Source organism: Capra hircus, chromosome 7, assembly GCF_001704415.2.
Source record: "Capra hircus breed San Clemente chromosome 7, ASM170441v1, whole genome shotgun sequence".
Classification (NCBI taxonomy): domain Eukaryota; kingdom Metazoa; phylum Chordata; class Mammalia; order Artiodactyla; family Bovidae; genus Capra; species Capra hircus.
Genome location: NC_030814.1, coordinates 30,555,003 through 30,571,800, shown reverse-complemented (window position 1 = coordinate 30,571,800; position 16,798 = coordinate 30,555,003). Strand labels below are relative to the sequence as shown.

Below are 16,798 nucleotides of genomic sequence, written 5' to 3'. Positions count from 1 at the left end.
TTTAATTTTAATTAGGTCCCATTTGTTTATTTTTGCTTTTATTTCCAGTATTCTGGGAGGTGGATCATAGAGGATCCTGCTATGATTTATGTCAGAGAGTGTTTTGCCTATGTTCTCCTCTAGGGGTTTTATAGTTTCTGGTCTTATGTTTAGATCTTTAATCCATTTTGAGTTTATTTTTGTGTGTGGTATTAGAAAGTGATCTAGTTTCATTCTTTTACAAGTGGTTGACCAGTTTTCCCAGCACCACTTGTTAAAGAGATTGTCTTTACTCCATTGTATATTCTTGCCTCCTTTGTCAAAGATAAGGTGTCCATATGTGTGTGGATTTATCTCTGGGCTTTCTATTTTGTTCCATTGATCAATATTTCTGTCTTTGTGCCAGTACCATACTGTCTTGATGACTGTGGCTTTGTAGTAGAGCCTGAAGTCAGGCAAGTTGATTCCTCCAGTTCCATTCTTCTTTCTCAAGATTGCTTTGCCTATTCGAGGTTTTTTTTATTTCCATACAAATCTTGAAATTATTTGTTCTAGCTCTGTGAAAAATACCGCTGGTAGCTTGATAGGGATTGCATTGAATTTGTAAATTGCTTTGGGTAGTATACTCATTTTCACTATATTGATTCTTCCGATCCATGAACACGGTATATTTCTCCATCTATTAGTGTCCTCTTTGATTTCTTTCATCAGTGTTTTATAGTTTTCTATATATAGGTCTTTAGTTTCTTTAGGTAGATATATTCCTAAGTATTTTATTCTTTTTGTTGCAGTGGTGAATGGAATTGTTTCCTTATTTTCTCTTTCTATTTTCTCATTATTAGTGTATAGGAATGCAAGGGATTTCTGTGTGTTGATTTTATATCCTGCAACTTTACTATATTCCTTGATTAGCTCTAGTAATTTTCTGGTGGAGTCTTTAGGGTTTTCCATGTAGAGGATCATGTCATCTGCAAACAGTGAGAGTTTTACTTCTTCTTTTCCAATTTGTATTCCTTTCATTTCTTTTGCTGCTCTGATTGCTGTGGCCAAAACTTCCAGAACTATGTTGAATAGTAGTGGTGAAAGTGGGCACCCTTGTCTTGTTCCTGACTTTAGGGGAAATGCTTTCAATTTTTCACCATTGAGGATAATGTTTGCTGTGGGTTTGTCATATATAGCTTTTATTATGTTGAGATATGTTCCTTCTATTCCTGCTTTCTGGAGAGTTTTTATCATAAATGGATGTTGAATTTTGTCAAAGGCCTTCTCTGCATCTATTGAGATAATCATATAGCTTTTATTTTTCAATTTGTTAATGTGGCTTTTATTTTTCAATTTGTTAATGTGGTGAACTACATTGATTGATTTGTGGATATTGAAGAATCCTTGCATCCCTGGGATAAAGCCCACTTGGTCATGGTGTATGATCTTTTTAATGTGTTGTTGGATTCTGATTGCTAGAATTTTGTTGAGGATTTTTGCATCTATGTTCATCAGTGATATTGGCCTGTAGTTTTCTTTTTTTGTGGCATCTTTGTCACGTTTTGGTATTAGGGTGATGGTGGCCTCATAGAATGAGTTTGGAAATTTACCTTCCTCTGCAATTTTCTGGAAGAGTTTGAGTAGGATAGGTGATAGCTCTTCTCGGAATTTTTGGTAGAATTCAGCTGTGAAGCCATCTGGACCTGGGCTTTGTTTGCTGGAAGATTTCTGATTACAGTTTCAATTTCCGTGCTTGTGATGGGTCTGTTAAGATTTTCTATTTCTTCCTGGTTCAGTTTTGGAAAGTTGTACTTTTCTAAGAATTTGTCCATTTCTTCCACATTGTCCATTTTATTGGCATATAATTGCTGATAGTAGTCTGTTATGATCCTTTGTATTTCTGTATTGTCTGTTGTGATCTCTCCATTTTCATTTCTAATTTTATTGATTTGATTTTTCTCTCTTTGTTTCTTGATGAGTCTGGCTAATGGTTTGTCAATTTTATTTATCCTTTCAAAGAACCAGCTTTTGGCTTTGTTGATTTTTGCTATGGTCTCTTTTGTTTCTTTTGCATTTATTTCTGCCCTAATTTTTAAGATTTCTTTCCTTCTACTAACTCTGGGGTTCTCCATTTCTTCCTTTTCTAGTTGCTTTAGGTGTAGAGTTAGGTTATTTATTTGACTTTTTTCTTGTTTCTTGAGGTATGCCTGTATTGCTATGAACTTTCCTCTGAGCACTGCTTTTATAGTGTCCCGCGGGTGTTGGGTTGTTGTGTTTTCATTTTCATTCATTTCTATGCATATTTTGATTTCTTTTTTGATTTCTTCTGTGATTTGTTGGTTATTCAGAAGCACGTTGTTCAGCCTCCATATGTTGGAATTTTTAATAGTTTTTCTCCTGTAATTGAGATCTAATCTTAATGCATTATGGTCAGAAAATATGCTTGGAATGATTTCGATTTTTTTTAATTTATCAAGGTTAGATTTATGGCCCAGGATGTGATCTATCCTGGAGGACGTTCCGTGAGCACTTGAGAAAAAGGTGAAATTCATTGTTTTGGGGTGAAGTGTCCTATAGATATCAACTAGGTCCAACTGGTCTATTGTATCATTTAAACTTTGTGTTTCTTTGTTAATTTTCTATTTAGTTGATCTGTCCATAGGTGTGAGTGGGGTATTAAAGTCTCCCACTATTATTGTGTTATTGTTAATTTCCCCTTTCATACTTGTTAGCGGTGCTCCTATGTTGGGTGCATATATATTTATAATTGTTATGTCTTCTTCTTGGATTGATCCTTTGATCATTATGTGGTGGCCTTCTTTGTCTCTTTTCACAGCCTTTGTTTTAAAGTCTATTTTATCGGATATGAGTATTATACATCAATTTTTTTTAAATGAAAAAAAAGAAAGAACCAGGATCACATGATCTAAAGAGGCAGTCTCAGAAGAGAAAACAAAATGAAGAGAGGAAAACAGCCCATAAGGAAGACACAAGAGAGACAGTTTAGGGTAAAACTTCAGAGCACAGACTTTAGCATAAGACAGAGCTCACAGTTTAAATCCTTGAACAGTTGCTTGATTTTGTTAAGCCTGATTTCTCAAATCTAAAATGGAAATATTATGATATTTAGTCTGTAAATAGTTGTGACAATATATTTCAAGTCCTTTTATTTTGTTAATTGACATATAATTGATTAACAATGTTGTGTTAGTTGCTATACACCAAAGGGAATCAGTTATATATACATTATTTTTCATGTTCTCCATCCTGGTTTATCACAGGAAACTGAATATGGTTCCCTGTGCTGTACAGTAGGACCTTGTTGTTTATCCATCCTGTATGTAATAGTCTGTACCTGCTAAGCCCTAACTCCAACTCCATCCTTCCCCTACCCCCCTGGCAACCACAAGATTTTAAGATTGTATTTCCAATTTTACATTCGTGATATGGGAAAAGGTCTTGGTTTCCACTCATCATGAATATCTTCTCAGCATTTATTTATTAAGTTTCAAACTTTATTTCCTCTAATTTTATGGCCCTTTTTCTAGTGTTAGCACTTCATTTTGAAGGCAATTAGTTACTCTTTCTCAAACCAAGGGCTTCATTTTTTAAAATTATTAGTAACTATAATTATAGTCATTTGATAATCATTTCTTTCTGCCCTCTCAGAGTTTCCAGATCTGAAGCTGATAGCCTCTCTTGGGCTTTGGGTTGCTGGAAGGAAATCTGTAGAACGTGTGAAAAACTTTATCCTTGATGTTAGTCTGTGTAGTAACAATTCTGTTTCCCACTTGGTTATAAATTTTGATTTTTCAGAACATTTCTGTTCATATTGATGTGTGGCAGAAACCATCACAATATTGTAAACTAATTATCCTGTAATTTAATTTTTTTTTAATTTTTTATATCTTATACTCAAAACTACATGATTTAGCCTTTAAATGGGGGGAGGGGGGACCTATTTGTCACCCTTGAATCAGTGTCGATCAATCAGTAGTAGGTCTTTTACCATTCTGGACATGAGCACATAGGTACAGAAAGCCTTTCCTTTATCAGAGGATATGGTTTGTGATACTAATTGCTGTTTTAATTGTGGTTACCTTTCTATAATACTCATCAAAAGATTGTAGAATATATTTTTAAAAAGTCATGACCATAAAATGTCATGTTCACTCCTCTGCCCATGACTGGGTAGGGTAGAAAATTAGGACAGTGTGTTGTACTCAGTCGTGTCCAAGTCTTTGTGACCCCATGGACTGCAGCCCGCCAGGCTCCTCTGTCCATGGAGAGTCTCAGGGCAAGAATACTGGAGTGGGTTGCCATGCCCTCCTCCAGGGGATCTTCCCGACCCCAGGGATTGAACCCAGGTCTCCTGCACTGTGGGCAGATTCCTGACATGGTGCCACTTAGGAAGCCCCAATTAGGACTATATTCGTGCTATCTACAGCAGAGTTGGTGGTCGGGGGAAGCAGCTGACTGGTCCTCAACAGCCAGGATGTGAGTCCTGACTCTTTGCTCTTCCCTGGCAGGCACTTCCTCTTTAAGACGTCCTCGGGAAGCACGCCCCTGTTTAGCAGCTCCTCCCCGGGATACCCTTTGACCTCAGGAACGGTTTACACACCACCACCCCGCCTGCTGCCCCGCAATACGTTCTCCAGGAAGGCCTTCAAGCTGAAGAAGCCCTCCAAGTACTGCAGCTGGAAATGCGCCGCCCTGTCGGCCATCGCGGCCGCCCTCCTCCTCGCCATCCTGCTGGCGTATTTCATAGGTGAGTCCGGGCAGCTGTGACCAGGCGGGGGCATGGTCACCCATTTGTGAACGGAGGGGGCCTCCGTGGTCTGTTCCGTCGGCTTGGCTCCTGCAGGATGTAAAAATGAGTGATGGATGGGAGTGCTTTTTCCTCTCCTGAAATCCATTTCACTTTGATGAGTTTCTCCTTCATGATGCTAAATGACATTTATCAGAAGTGAAATTAAATATCCTCACTGTATAGTTTCTTGGAGATAAGCTGAAAATTGTCATTGCTGTCAATCCCTCCCTCATTCCTCAAGTAACCTCCTGGTCTCCTCCATCTTGGATTTTTAACCCAGGTCTGGGCTCGGCAATTCATGCAACGTTGGTTAAACTTTAGCCAGCCAAAAACTGGATAGAAGAGTAGCCATCAGCAGGCCTGGAACATTGTGATTGCAAGGAAAGTCAGAGTGGCTAGCTGATCCTTAGAGCTGGGGAACAGAAACAGGATTGAGGGACCGAAGCATCCAGCCAGGTCTTCGTAGGGAATCAAGTCTCCCAGACCCAGTGGATCTTGCCCACCTCTTCTCCTTCACCTCTGTTGCTTCAACTCTCATCTCACGCACTGCTCAATCTGAATCAGATTCACCTCCCACACCAGCTGTGATTCTGGGTTGAGCTCAGGGTATGAGCTAGGGTAGCAGATTGATGAAGTTGCTGGAGTATGTTTCTTCACCCACTGGGGATGTTGGTGTGCATCTGTGGGGTATGGCCTTCTAACTGGGAAGCAGCAGATGCCAGGGGTTCGGGGACAGGATGCCCCCTGCATTAGAGCATCCTGAGCTGGGCACAAAGCCTGCTCGTAGCTCCTGGCCCCAACTAAGAGCCCCTAGCACTGCTGCTTTGCCAACTGAGCTTGCCAGCGGCAGATCTCCTGGCCCATGCAGAGGCCACGGTGACATTTGTTTAAATTTATTTGAAACACTGGATGGTTCTGGCATGGTTTCAGGGCTGCTCTGTCAGGCCCCCCCAGTTTAGCTGTGCTGTGTTGCAAAGCAAACCTATAAAACACCAGCAAAAAAGAGACCGGTTCTAAATGAGTTCTCAGCACATTTGCTGAGCTCCTTCACATTTACAAGAAGGAAAATAAAAAACAACCCTGATCATTCTCGTTTTGCCCTTTCTCCCAATTTAAACCCTCTTCTCTCACACACACACTTCGTTCATCGTCAGGCAGCCAGCAAGGTGCCTCCCAGAGGATAAGCTGGTCCGGAGCTTCCCAGACCATTGTGCCCGAGCTTACCTGGAGGCAAAGGAGGGCACCTGTGCGTCCCCAGAGATCTGGGGCCTTGCACAGAGCAGAGCACAACAGACCAAAAACTGATGAAAGGGTTTCACTCTCTTTCACTAAATATTGTTGCTGTGCTCATCTTAATATGGAAAATTAAGTTTGTGCAGCCCTTGTTATTTGCATCTCTCAGGAGTGAGTGCCCTCTAGAAGTAAACACATTGACACTCTGGGGAAAGGCACCCTGTTTATTTGGGGCTTTGCAAAATCCTTTGTACTTCAAACCCCAGCTCTACCTGTGGGCTGAGGTCAGACACCCAGGCACCCCTAATTTAAAGTCATGTCTGCTTCTCACTTCCCTCTTGATGAAGGATGGAGTCAGGGATGGACTGGAGGAGTGGGAAGGGTATCTGTTGTCCCCGCAGTCACTTGGGTGGAATCTTCTCTGTCCTTAAAGGTAGTTTTGTAGGCTTCTGCAGGTAGCTGTTCAGGGGTAGGGCTTGGTGGAAGCAAATTCAAAATGCCTTCAGGGTCCTTGCTTGATTTGTCTGTGTGTCAGAAATTTCAGAAAGGGTCCATGAGCTCACTTCTTGGGCTTCAATGTTCTGCTGGGCTGGTGGGCACCATGGGGAGCTCAGATATAGAAACTGTCTGCTTCTGCCAATAAGGTCCCCGGTGTACCTCCTTCTCTACTCGCAGGAGAGAAATAGATGGCTACTGCCTGATTTATTGAGCTTGATAGTTAAAATATAATGCTTTCTGTAAGGCGATCATATAAATGCGGAACAGTGTAGCGAGAGTTTAATGTTTTAATCGGGTGTGTAACTTGTAAGTGATGGATTAGGAAACATATTTATCCTCAGTCTGGAGGCTACTGGAAGCTGGACCCAAGCATCTTAGGATGGTTTATTAGTTTATAATCCATCATTTCCTATTATGTATGCTTTAGGTAAGATTATGCTTTGACCCTGGAGTATTGAAAAATAGTTTATGACCCAAAATGAGTGATGGAAGGGACTGATTCACCCAGCAGTCTTGGTAGTGGCAAGGCTACTCTCGGCCACTCTCCAAAGGTGAGGGCAGGTCTGCAAGCATGATGAGGTGTCTGCATCTGGAGGGCGCCTGATTTAGGAACTCAGGGATCCAAAGGGATTTCTGACCTTGACCCCAGTGACCCCTTTCCCTGTGGCTTTGACTAAGTTGTTTTCCTTCTGGGTCTTGGTTTCCTAAGTAAAACCTGGGAGTGATGGTTATTGACATTCAGAAACTCTAAAGTATGATGAGGATTAATTAATGTGTATAAATCACTTTGAAGATGAAAAGCAGTATATTATTAATTACAGAACCGCAGGGGCATAAACAGTGCATTGAAAACACAGAGCAGAGTGCTGTCAGGAGCAACACATGATTGTGCCTACCTGGAAAACAAGGCACCAGGCAGGGCAGAAGGACAGCATAGAAAGCAAAGCCCTTCTGTTAAGGACGGCGACGACGTTAAGACCTGGGCCCACTCTGGCTCACACATGACTCTCTGTTCCGCTGGAACATGACAGGTCCTGAAATTGACACATCCGCCCCAGGACAGTTATGGACAGGCACTGGATTCAGGCCTGCCAGGAACTCTGACAAATAGGCCAAATTATCTTCCTTACGTGTTGAAACTTGCATTAAGTCTTTCCAGAAATGAGCAATTTGGAAACATTCAGCCCCATGACAGTTCTTCCATAGCCTCAGCCTGTGGGCAAGTGTAGATCAGAGTAACACCAGCCCTCGGGCAAAATGGAAGACGTGAGCCTTTACCAACTGTGGTGAGATCCCCCGCAGCTGGGGTCTTTTCTGTGATACTCTTCCACCAAATTCTTCCAGTGCCAAAGTCTCCCAGGGTACAAAGCATTCTCAAATAAATTATTCTGAAAAGCTACATGAACCACTAGGGGACCATCTTATGCATCACTCAGCCCTTCGCCCAAATGGTTCCTTGGGAAGACTGGTTTCGGAAAATTTGGCTGGGAAACGCACGAGAGCTTCCTGCTCAGGAAGTCGTCTGTTATCCTTGGGCTGCTCAAGTACTTTCATTGCCGGCAACACCAGAAATCCCTCTGGATCCCTGAGTTCCTAAAGCATGTAACCAGCATACTGTTTCTCACCTGTTTTATGCCAAGTCTACTAAGTTTATCTCCTTACAGGGTGCATACAATAACTGGTTAGTGCCTTCTGTTTGATTAGAACTGTTTTTCTGTTTAAAGCATTTGTATATAATTATTGGGCTTCCCTGGTGGCTCAATCAGTAAAGAGTCTGCCTGCAATGCGGGAGACCTGGGTTCAATCCCTGGGTCAAGAGGATCCACTGGAGAAGGAAATGGCAACCCACTTCAATATTCTTGCCTGGAGAATCCCATGGACAGAGGAGCCTGGCAGGCTACAGTCCATGGGGTCACAAGAATCGGACATGACTTAGTGACTAAACCACCACCATTATTAAATTTGAACCCAACCCCAGCTCCCTAATATACACTCTGGCAGAAAATGAAATTGGCATATTGCAATCCTTTGACAGTTGTTGCAGCTGAAGCCCAGAGGGTCTCAAGTCACATGGCTAGTTAGCTGCAGGACCAGGAGTAAGCACTCATTCTCCTGATGCCTTCTCTGGCATCTGTCCCTTGACTGCTCTCTCCTAAACATCACGGTTAGCCACATTTCCCAAATACTGCATGAAGCCTCAGTCATCCTTTCCGTAGCATCAATTCACCTTACCGAATTCTGTCCTTATTAGCAAGGGAGAATAATTGGTTCCCATCCTCCCTGAATCATCTTCTAAAAAAGTGGGAAAAAGCCACATCTCCTGCTTGGCCTCATATTTCTGCTTTCCCAAATATCTTCTGTCAGAGACCACTAAACTTTTTCAGTCAAAAGCTAGATAGTAAATATTTTTCATTTTGCAGGTCATGCAGTCTGTTACAACTCCACAACTTTGCCGTTGAAACTCAAAAACAGCCATAGATAGTGTGTCAACAAATGGCCATACCTTTTTTCTGGGCATCTTTAATTGTAGACACTGAGATTTTAATTTTATGTACTTTTCATGTGTCATGAAACACTATTCTTTTGATTTTTTTCAACCATTTAAAATGCAAAACTGTCCCCTAGGTCTATGTATTGTTGCCACCGTCTGCCAACCCCTGTCTGATTGCATTACTATTCTTTTCCTAAAAATATCTTTTCAGAGTATCTCTACCTTTACAAAAACAAAAAGACAGGCAAACAAGAAACACTACAAGGCTCTCAACCTGGCAAGAGTCCACTGTAAATGGTGATTGCCTATAATTCCACTTCCTAATGAATGCTTCTGACCCAAACTAAAAGTGGAAAAAGTAATTCACTTTTCTCCTTACGTTAAAAACTTCCTATAAGATAAAAATTTCCTTCCCAGCAGACTGCTTGAAACACTGCCCCAACTCATGGGTGGAGTATAATTGCCTAGAAACTTTGCCACGTACTCACTTGCCCTCAATCTTTAGATTTTTCTGCAAAACTATTGCCTGTTTTTAAAGATGACTCAGCGCCTGACGCCTTCTTTGGTGAGATTTTCCAACAGGTCGTAACAATGCTGGGTCGCTGAATGACATCATTGCTTTCTTGTCCCGGGTTAACATTGGCGAGATCGCATTTCCTTAAAAGGCAACAATATTCTTGCAGGGCTACCCCCCAATCAAGGAAGAAGGATGCTTGTAATGTATGACTTTGCTGTTTAAATCCAGATAATCCTCGAAATTCTAAGATGAGAGTCAAACACAACGGTTCAGCATGACACGGGGCTCACACCATCGCCCCTGAGTTAAAAACAAGAGTCTTCTGTCAAAAACTCTTCACATGGCTGGGAGAGGAAGGGGAGTAGAGAGAGAGAGATAAGAGCATTTATGTCATCCTAAATTAGTTTTCAGCTCTTCAGATCCCTGCCAAACTAAAACACATATATATGTATTAGAAAGTCACCTTGTCTCTCTTCACTACAGTAATTCCTGCCAAATATGAAATACTGTGTTTTAAGTAAGCTGTTCACTGCTCTGTCTTATGCCACTCTCACTTTGATCTGGGAAGAACGCGGGCCATCAACATGTCAGGATGTTAAAAGTCTGGTAATTTGGGGTGCTTTCAGTTTCTTTGAAAACAATGAGAGATTATTTTCTATGGAAACTAAAAGCCTTCAGTGTGTTTAAAGTTGCTACACTTGGAAATTGATGTGTTGAGACTCACGCTGATGAATCCTGCGTTCTTGGCTGCTATTTTGTGTATTCCCATCTCACCGAATAGAGCGGGTTTGGGGGAAAACATAAAGAAAATGACAGAAGATGATGAGAACAGTTAGTTTAACCTGGCATTCTTCCTGAGGACACAGCCTAGGAGAAATGTCAGCCCTCCCTTTCAAACTCACCACTCTTTGACTATCCAGAGAAATACTACACCTTCCCCTCCTATATGAATTCCAAATTATGTATTTATCTCCCATTATCTGAAGGGCAAAATACTAATGATGATGTTTGAACAATCCAGCAAATAACATTTCTGCCCAACTCCCTGGCCCTAGATCGTCAAATCTCACAGTCAACCACACAGAGATTAAAGAGAACCGCCCACAAATAAGTCAGGGGACCCAGTTATGTTACGCATTCGATGTTGGTAGCAGACTTTTTATCTAATAGATATGCTAATGTGCTCTTAACTGGATAATAAAGTCCTGTCAGTGCTTCCACACTGGTGTGTCTCTGGCAGTGGGGCTGCCATTTCCTAATTGTATGCCTGATTTCAAGAGGATCTGTCGACTTATGGAAAGTAAATTAAGTCATTAGCTGGGTCCCCATCACCTAGCCGCTGTGTGGCAACATTTGTATCTTATGTTTGACATTCAGAAAAGATGAGTTCCTCTGCTGAGGGGAAGGAGGTGTTTTTGCTCTCCTCTCCAAGGTGCCTGTCAGAAATCAAGGTAGTTGGGGCTGGAGGGGGGGGGGGGATAAACTAGGAATTTGGGATTAATAGATACACACTACTATAAAACAGGAAAATGGCAAGGACCTACTGAAGAGTGCAAGGAACTATAGTCAATATCTTGTAATAACCTAAATGGAGAAGAATCTGAAAAATAGTATATGTTCCCGTGTATATGTATATGTAGGAGCTTCCCTGATGGCTCAGCAGATAAGAATCCACCTGCACCGCAAGGAGAGGCAGGAGATCCGGGTTCAGTTCCTGTATCCGGAAGATCCCCTGGAGGAGGGCATGGCAACCAATTCCAGTATTCTTGCCTGGAAAATCCCATGGACAGAGCTGCCTAGTGGGCTTATCCATGGGGTCACAAAGAGTTAGACGTGACTGAAGTGACTGAGTACATGCACGTTCGTGCACACATGCACGCACACACACACACATACACATATATAGTATTTACATATATAAATTGAATTACTTTGCACCTGAAGCAAACACAACATTGTAAATATACTACACTTCAATAGAAAAAAAATAATAAATGCAAAAATCAAGATAATCAGGCAATACAGGGCTTTCCACCGTCATGTGTAGACTTGATTGGTGAGAATGAGGAAGAAATTTCGGATTCTAATTCAATACAGCATCTTAATGCAAAATGAGGAAGTAGGTGACCCAGCCCTGTGGACCCCTTGTGTCCATGTTCTTATGGAGCACAGTAAGGACAGGGTGCTGTTATCGTCTGCCATCCCAGGGCTCTGGGCCTCCACAGGAGGTAGAGTGTTAGGTGGACAAGGATGGAGTGTCCACCGCTTGTCTGTCCCTTGAGTCACCATTCAGCTCTGTCCTGGACTCTCTGTGTGACAGTTGTCTCTCTAGCTGTCGTTAGTCCAGAAGCAGTTCTGTTTAGTCACTCAGTCGTGTCCAACTCTTTGCGACCCAGGACTGCAGCACACCAGGCCTCCCTGTCCATCACCAACTCCCAGAGTTCACTCAAACTCATGTCCATCACGTCGGTGATGCCATCCAATTATCTCATCCTCTGTCGTCCCCTTCTCCTCCCACCTTTAATCTTTCCCAGCATCAGGGTCTTTTCCAGTGAGTCAGTTCTTTGCGTCAGGTGGCCAAAGGATTGGAGTTTCAGCTTCAGCATCAGTCCTTCCAATGAACACCCAGAACTGGTCTTCTTTAGGATGGACTGGTTGGATCTCCTTGCAGTCCAAGGGACTCTCAAGAATCTTCTCCAACACCACAGCTCAAAAGCATCAATTCTTCGACTCTCAGCTTTCTTTATAGTTCAACTTTCACATCCATACATGACCACTGGAAAAACCATAGCTTTGACTAGACAGACCTTTGTTGGCAAAGTAATGTCTCTGCTTTTTAATATGATGTCTAGGTTGGTCATAGCTCTCCTTCTAAGGAGCAAGTGTCTTTTAATTTCATGGCTGCAGTCACCATCTGCAGTGATTTTGGAGCCCAAAAAGATACATTCTGTCACTGTTTTCCCATCTATTTGCCATGAAGTGATGGGACCAGATGCCATGATCTTAGTTTTCTGAATGTTGAGTTTTAAGCTAACTTTTTCACTCTCTACTTTCACTTTCATCAAGAAGCCGTTTAGTTCCTCTTTACTTTCTGCCATAAGGGTGATGTCATCTGTGTATCTGAGATTATTGATATTTCTCCCAGAAATCTTGATTCCAGCTTGTGCTTCATCCAGGCCAGTGTTTCTCATGATGTACTCTACATATAAGTTAAATAAGCAGGGTGACAATATATAGCCTTGACATACTCCTTTTCCTATTTGGAACCAGTCTATTGTTCCATGTCCAGTTCTAACTGTTGCTTCCTGACCTGCGTATAGGTTTCTCAAGAGGCAGGTCAGGTGGTCTGGTATTCCCGTCTCTTTCAGAATTTTCCACAGTTTATTGTGATCCACACAGTCAAAGGCTTTGGCATAGTCAATAAAGCAGAAATAGATGTTTTTCTGGAACTCTCTTGCTTTTTGGATGATCCAGTGGATGTTGGCAATTTGATCTCTAGTTCCTCTGCCTTTTCTAAATCCAGCTTGAACATCTGGAAGTTCACAGGTCACATACTGTTGAAGCCTGGCTTGGAGAATTTTGAGTATTAGTTTACTAACATGTGAAATGATTGCAATTGTGTGGTAGTTTGAGCAGTCCTTGGCATTGCCTTTCTTTGGGGTTGGAATGAAAACTGACCTTTTCCAGTCCTGTGGCTACTGCTGAGTTTTCCAAATTTGCTGACGTATTGAGTGCAGCACTTTCACAGCATCATCTTTCAGGATTTGAAATAGCTCAGCTGGAATTCTATCATCTCCACTAGCTTTGTTTGTAGTGATGCTTTCTAAGGCCCACTTGACTTCACCTTCCAGGATGTCTGGCTCTATGTGAATGATCACACCATCATGGTTATCTGGGTCATGAAGGTCTTTTTTTTTTTATACTTCTTTTGTGTATCCTTGCCACCTCTTCTAATATCTTCTGCTTCTGTTAGCTCTATACCATTTCTGTTCTTTATTGTGCCCATCTTTGCACGAAATGTTCCTTTGGTATCTCTAATTTTCTTGAAGAGATCTCTAGTCTTTCCCGTTCTGTTCTTTTCCTCTATTTCTTTGCATTGATCACTGAGGAAGGCTTTCTTATCTTACCTTGCTATTCTTTGGAACTCTGCATTCAAATGGGTATAGCGTTCCTTTTCTCCTTTGCCTTTCGCTTCTCTTCTTTTCTCAGCTATTTGTCAGGCCTCCTCAGGCAACCATTTTGCCTTTTTGCATTTCTTTTTCTTGGGGATGGTCTTGATCCCTGCCTCCTGTACAGTATCACAAACCTCCATCCATAGTTCATCAGGCACTCTATCAGATCTAATCCTTTGAATCTGTTTCTCATTTCCAGTGTTTAATCGTAAGGGATTTGATTTATGTCATACCTGAATGGTCTAGTGGTTTTCCCTACTTTTATTCAATTTGTCTGAATTTGGCAATAAGGAGTTCATGATCTGAGCCATAGTCAGTTCCCAGTCTTGTTTTTGCTGACTGTATAGAGCTTCTCCATCTTTGGCTGCAAAGAATATAATCAGTCTGATTTCTATATTGACCATCTGGTGACGTCCATGTGTAGAGTCGGCTCTTCTGTTGTTGGAAGAGGTTTGCTATGACCAGTCGTTCTCTTGGCAAAACTCTCATTAGCCTTTGCCCTGCTTCATTCTGTCCTCCAAGGCCAAATTTGCCTGTTACTCCAGGTATTTCTTGACTTCCTACTTCTGCATTCCAGTCCCCTATAATGAAAAGGGCATCTTTTGGGAGTGTTATTTCTAGAAGGTCTTATAGATCTTCATAGAACCGTTCACTTCAGCTTCTTCAGCGTTACTGTTTGGGGCATAGACTTGGATTACTGTGATTTTGAATGATTTGCCTTGGAAACAATAGAGATCATCTGACTGTCTCTGTGACAGTTGTCTCTCTAGCCGTCATCAGTCCAGAAGCAGTAGTCAAGCATTATTATCTTTCTCTCTCTACACACTTTGTCTGGATCACTTAGGATGGGCACCAATCCCACAGATCCCCATTTCTGAGTCTTTCATTTGTTCATTTATTTGTTTCATGATTTAAAATTCTGTGCGACTGAGCGACTTCACTTTCACTTTTCACTTTCATGCATTGGAGAAGGATATGGCAACCCACTCCAGTGTTCTTGCCTGGAGAATCCCAGGGACGGGAGCCTGGTGGGCTACTGTCTGTGGGGTCGTGAAGAGTCAGACATGACTGAAGCAACTTAGCAGCAGCAGCAGCAGCACCACTTTGAATTATTTCATTCTACTCTGTACCTATAACATGGTTGCAGAGGTTCTCACCCTGCCTTGGTAATTACAAAAGAAACAGCTTGATGTGATGGAAAGCACGTATGTGGGCATTGATGTCAGAGACTAGGGTTCGATTTCTAATGTATATATTTAAAAGCCATATGACTATGGACTTGATGTTTAATCTCATTTCACCCAAGTTTCCCACCCAAAATGATAGGAATAACTCCTGCCTTGTGAAGATGCATGTTGATACATGCATACAACTTTCATTTAAATCCAACTCATATCTGCATGAATACGTGCTCAGTCATGCCCAATTCTTTGCAACCCCTTGAACTGCTGCCCATCAGGCTCCTCTGTCCATGGGATTTCCCAGGCAAGAATACTGAAGTGGGTTGCCATTTCCTCCTCCAGATGATCTTCCTGATCCAGGGATCAAACCCACATTTCCAGCATCTCCTGCATTACAGGTGGATTCTTTACCACTGAGCTCACCAGGGAAGCCCCTCAAATCCAATATGTGATAGTATGTGAGGTGGTGTTACTGTTCATATCCTCAAGGGGAGAGAAGGTTATCAGTTAAATATGGCATGATTACTTAGCATTTGTAATTTGTTTTTAGGAAATGGTAGACACAGACCACCTCGATTGATACACGACCGTGTGTATAAAGAGATCCAAAGTCAGACCAGCAGACCAGTGTGCTGCCTGGTCGGCCTCAGTTGTAAGGAAACACCAGTTTTGAAGGAGCGTCCTAACTCCAGAAATGTGAAAACGTTAAAAAAAAAAAAACCGAATCTTAGAACAGGTGAAATGTGGTGGTACCTGGTGCACAACTAGAAGCTCAACTAAATGGAGTTATTGTGATTATTATATTATACTGTGATTATTATTATATTATATTATTATATATTATATGCCACACTCCTTGGTAGTTACAGTGAGAGGCCTAAAGCAAGTCCCAGGGTCGCTGTATCTTCAAAACAGTGCCTAGTACCTCATAAGCGATCTGTACACATTTGTTGAGTTGATGAATGCTAATCAGGGTTAGGGCTGAGTTGAACCGATTGTGGAGGGCATTTCTCAGGTACCCAGAATCCCTGATTTCTAGCTTTGCTTGTTCTCCATGTCAAGAGAAGTTGCAGGTTCCCTGATTAACTGTAATTGCCTCTGTTCCCAAATTGCGTTCCCAAGTTAGAAAGCATTTAGGCAAAGGAACAGTGAGGTGGGCTGTGTGTTAAGCACCACGCTGAAACCTTCTAGCAGGAACCCATGATTCCCTGAAATCAAGAGAGCCAGCTGAGCGAAACTGGGAAGTGTTTGTGTCTGGCACACGGCCAGCATTTGGCACTCACATTACAAAAGTGTAGCAGGATTCAGTTGGAGTTCAAGGTGAAGAAGCAAATAATGGCATAAATCTGAAAGTCTGCTGGCTGCCTCTCTGTAAATGAGGATGTGCTAAGAAATGAAAACAATTGCTACAAGGCACCAAGTAGTGAAAGGAACTATTATATGGTGAATTAGGTCTGTGTACACAAGCCATACCGAATCTTTCATGCCCTGCAACACCCTGCATAGCTGTCTAGCTTTGTACGAAAGAAACTTGACCCCCAAAGTGAACTTTTAAAACATTTGTATTTCCCTTGAGGTCACCTTAAACCAGATTTCTTGTGTCCTTCATGGAAAATGCCTTTAGAGAAAATTCTACCTTGATTGTAAAGAATAGACCCTCAGAATTTTTGCCTGAGCCCTTTTGTCATCAAATAAATCTTTTATTAAATTGATGTCTCATAATAAGATTCTCTGCATTAGGAGAGCAAATGGTCCATCAACTATATTAACATATTTAATATTACCATTAAAAAAGAGGATAATGCATTGCACGTTCCACTAATTTCATTTTTTATCTTACCGACTTCTCGCCTTAAAAAAATATATAAATATCAGAGTGTTTCAGAAAATAGTCCTCAGCTACATGTTGATAAGAAAAGAGCTTTGCAAAAGAAA

The 16,798-nt window shown here is 41.7% G+C and overlaps 1 protein-coding gene across 6 annotated transcripts in view; it reads left to right on the top strand.

Moving 5' to 3' along the window:
• LOC108633191 (teneurin-2) overlaps positions 1–16,798 on the top strand; it is a 755,039-nt gene that overhangs the window by 446,626 nt on the left and 291,615 nt on the right. For all 6 annotated transcript variants that reach the window (XM_018050074.1, XM_018050073.1, XM_018050072.1 and 3 more), the window contains one exon: positions 4,491–4,729. In XM_018050074.1, coding sequence (XP_017905563.1) covers positions 4,491–4,729 — 239 coding nt within the window. The remainder of the gene's footprint in view (positions 1–4,490; positions 4,730–16,798) is intronic.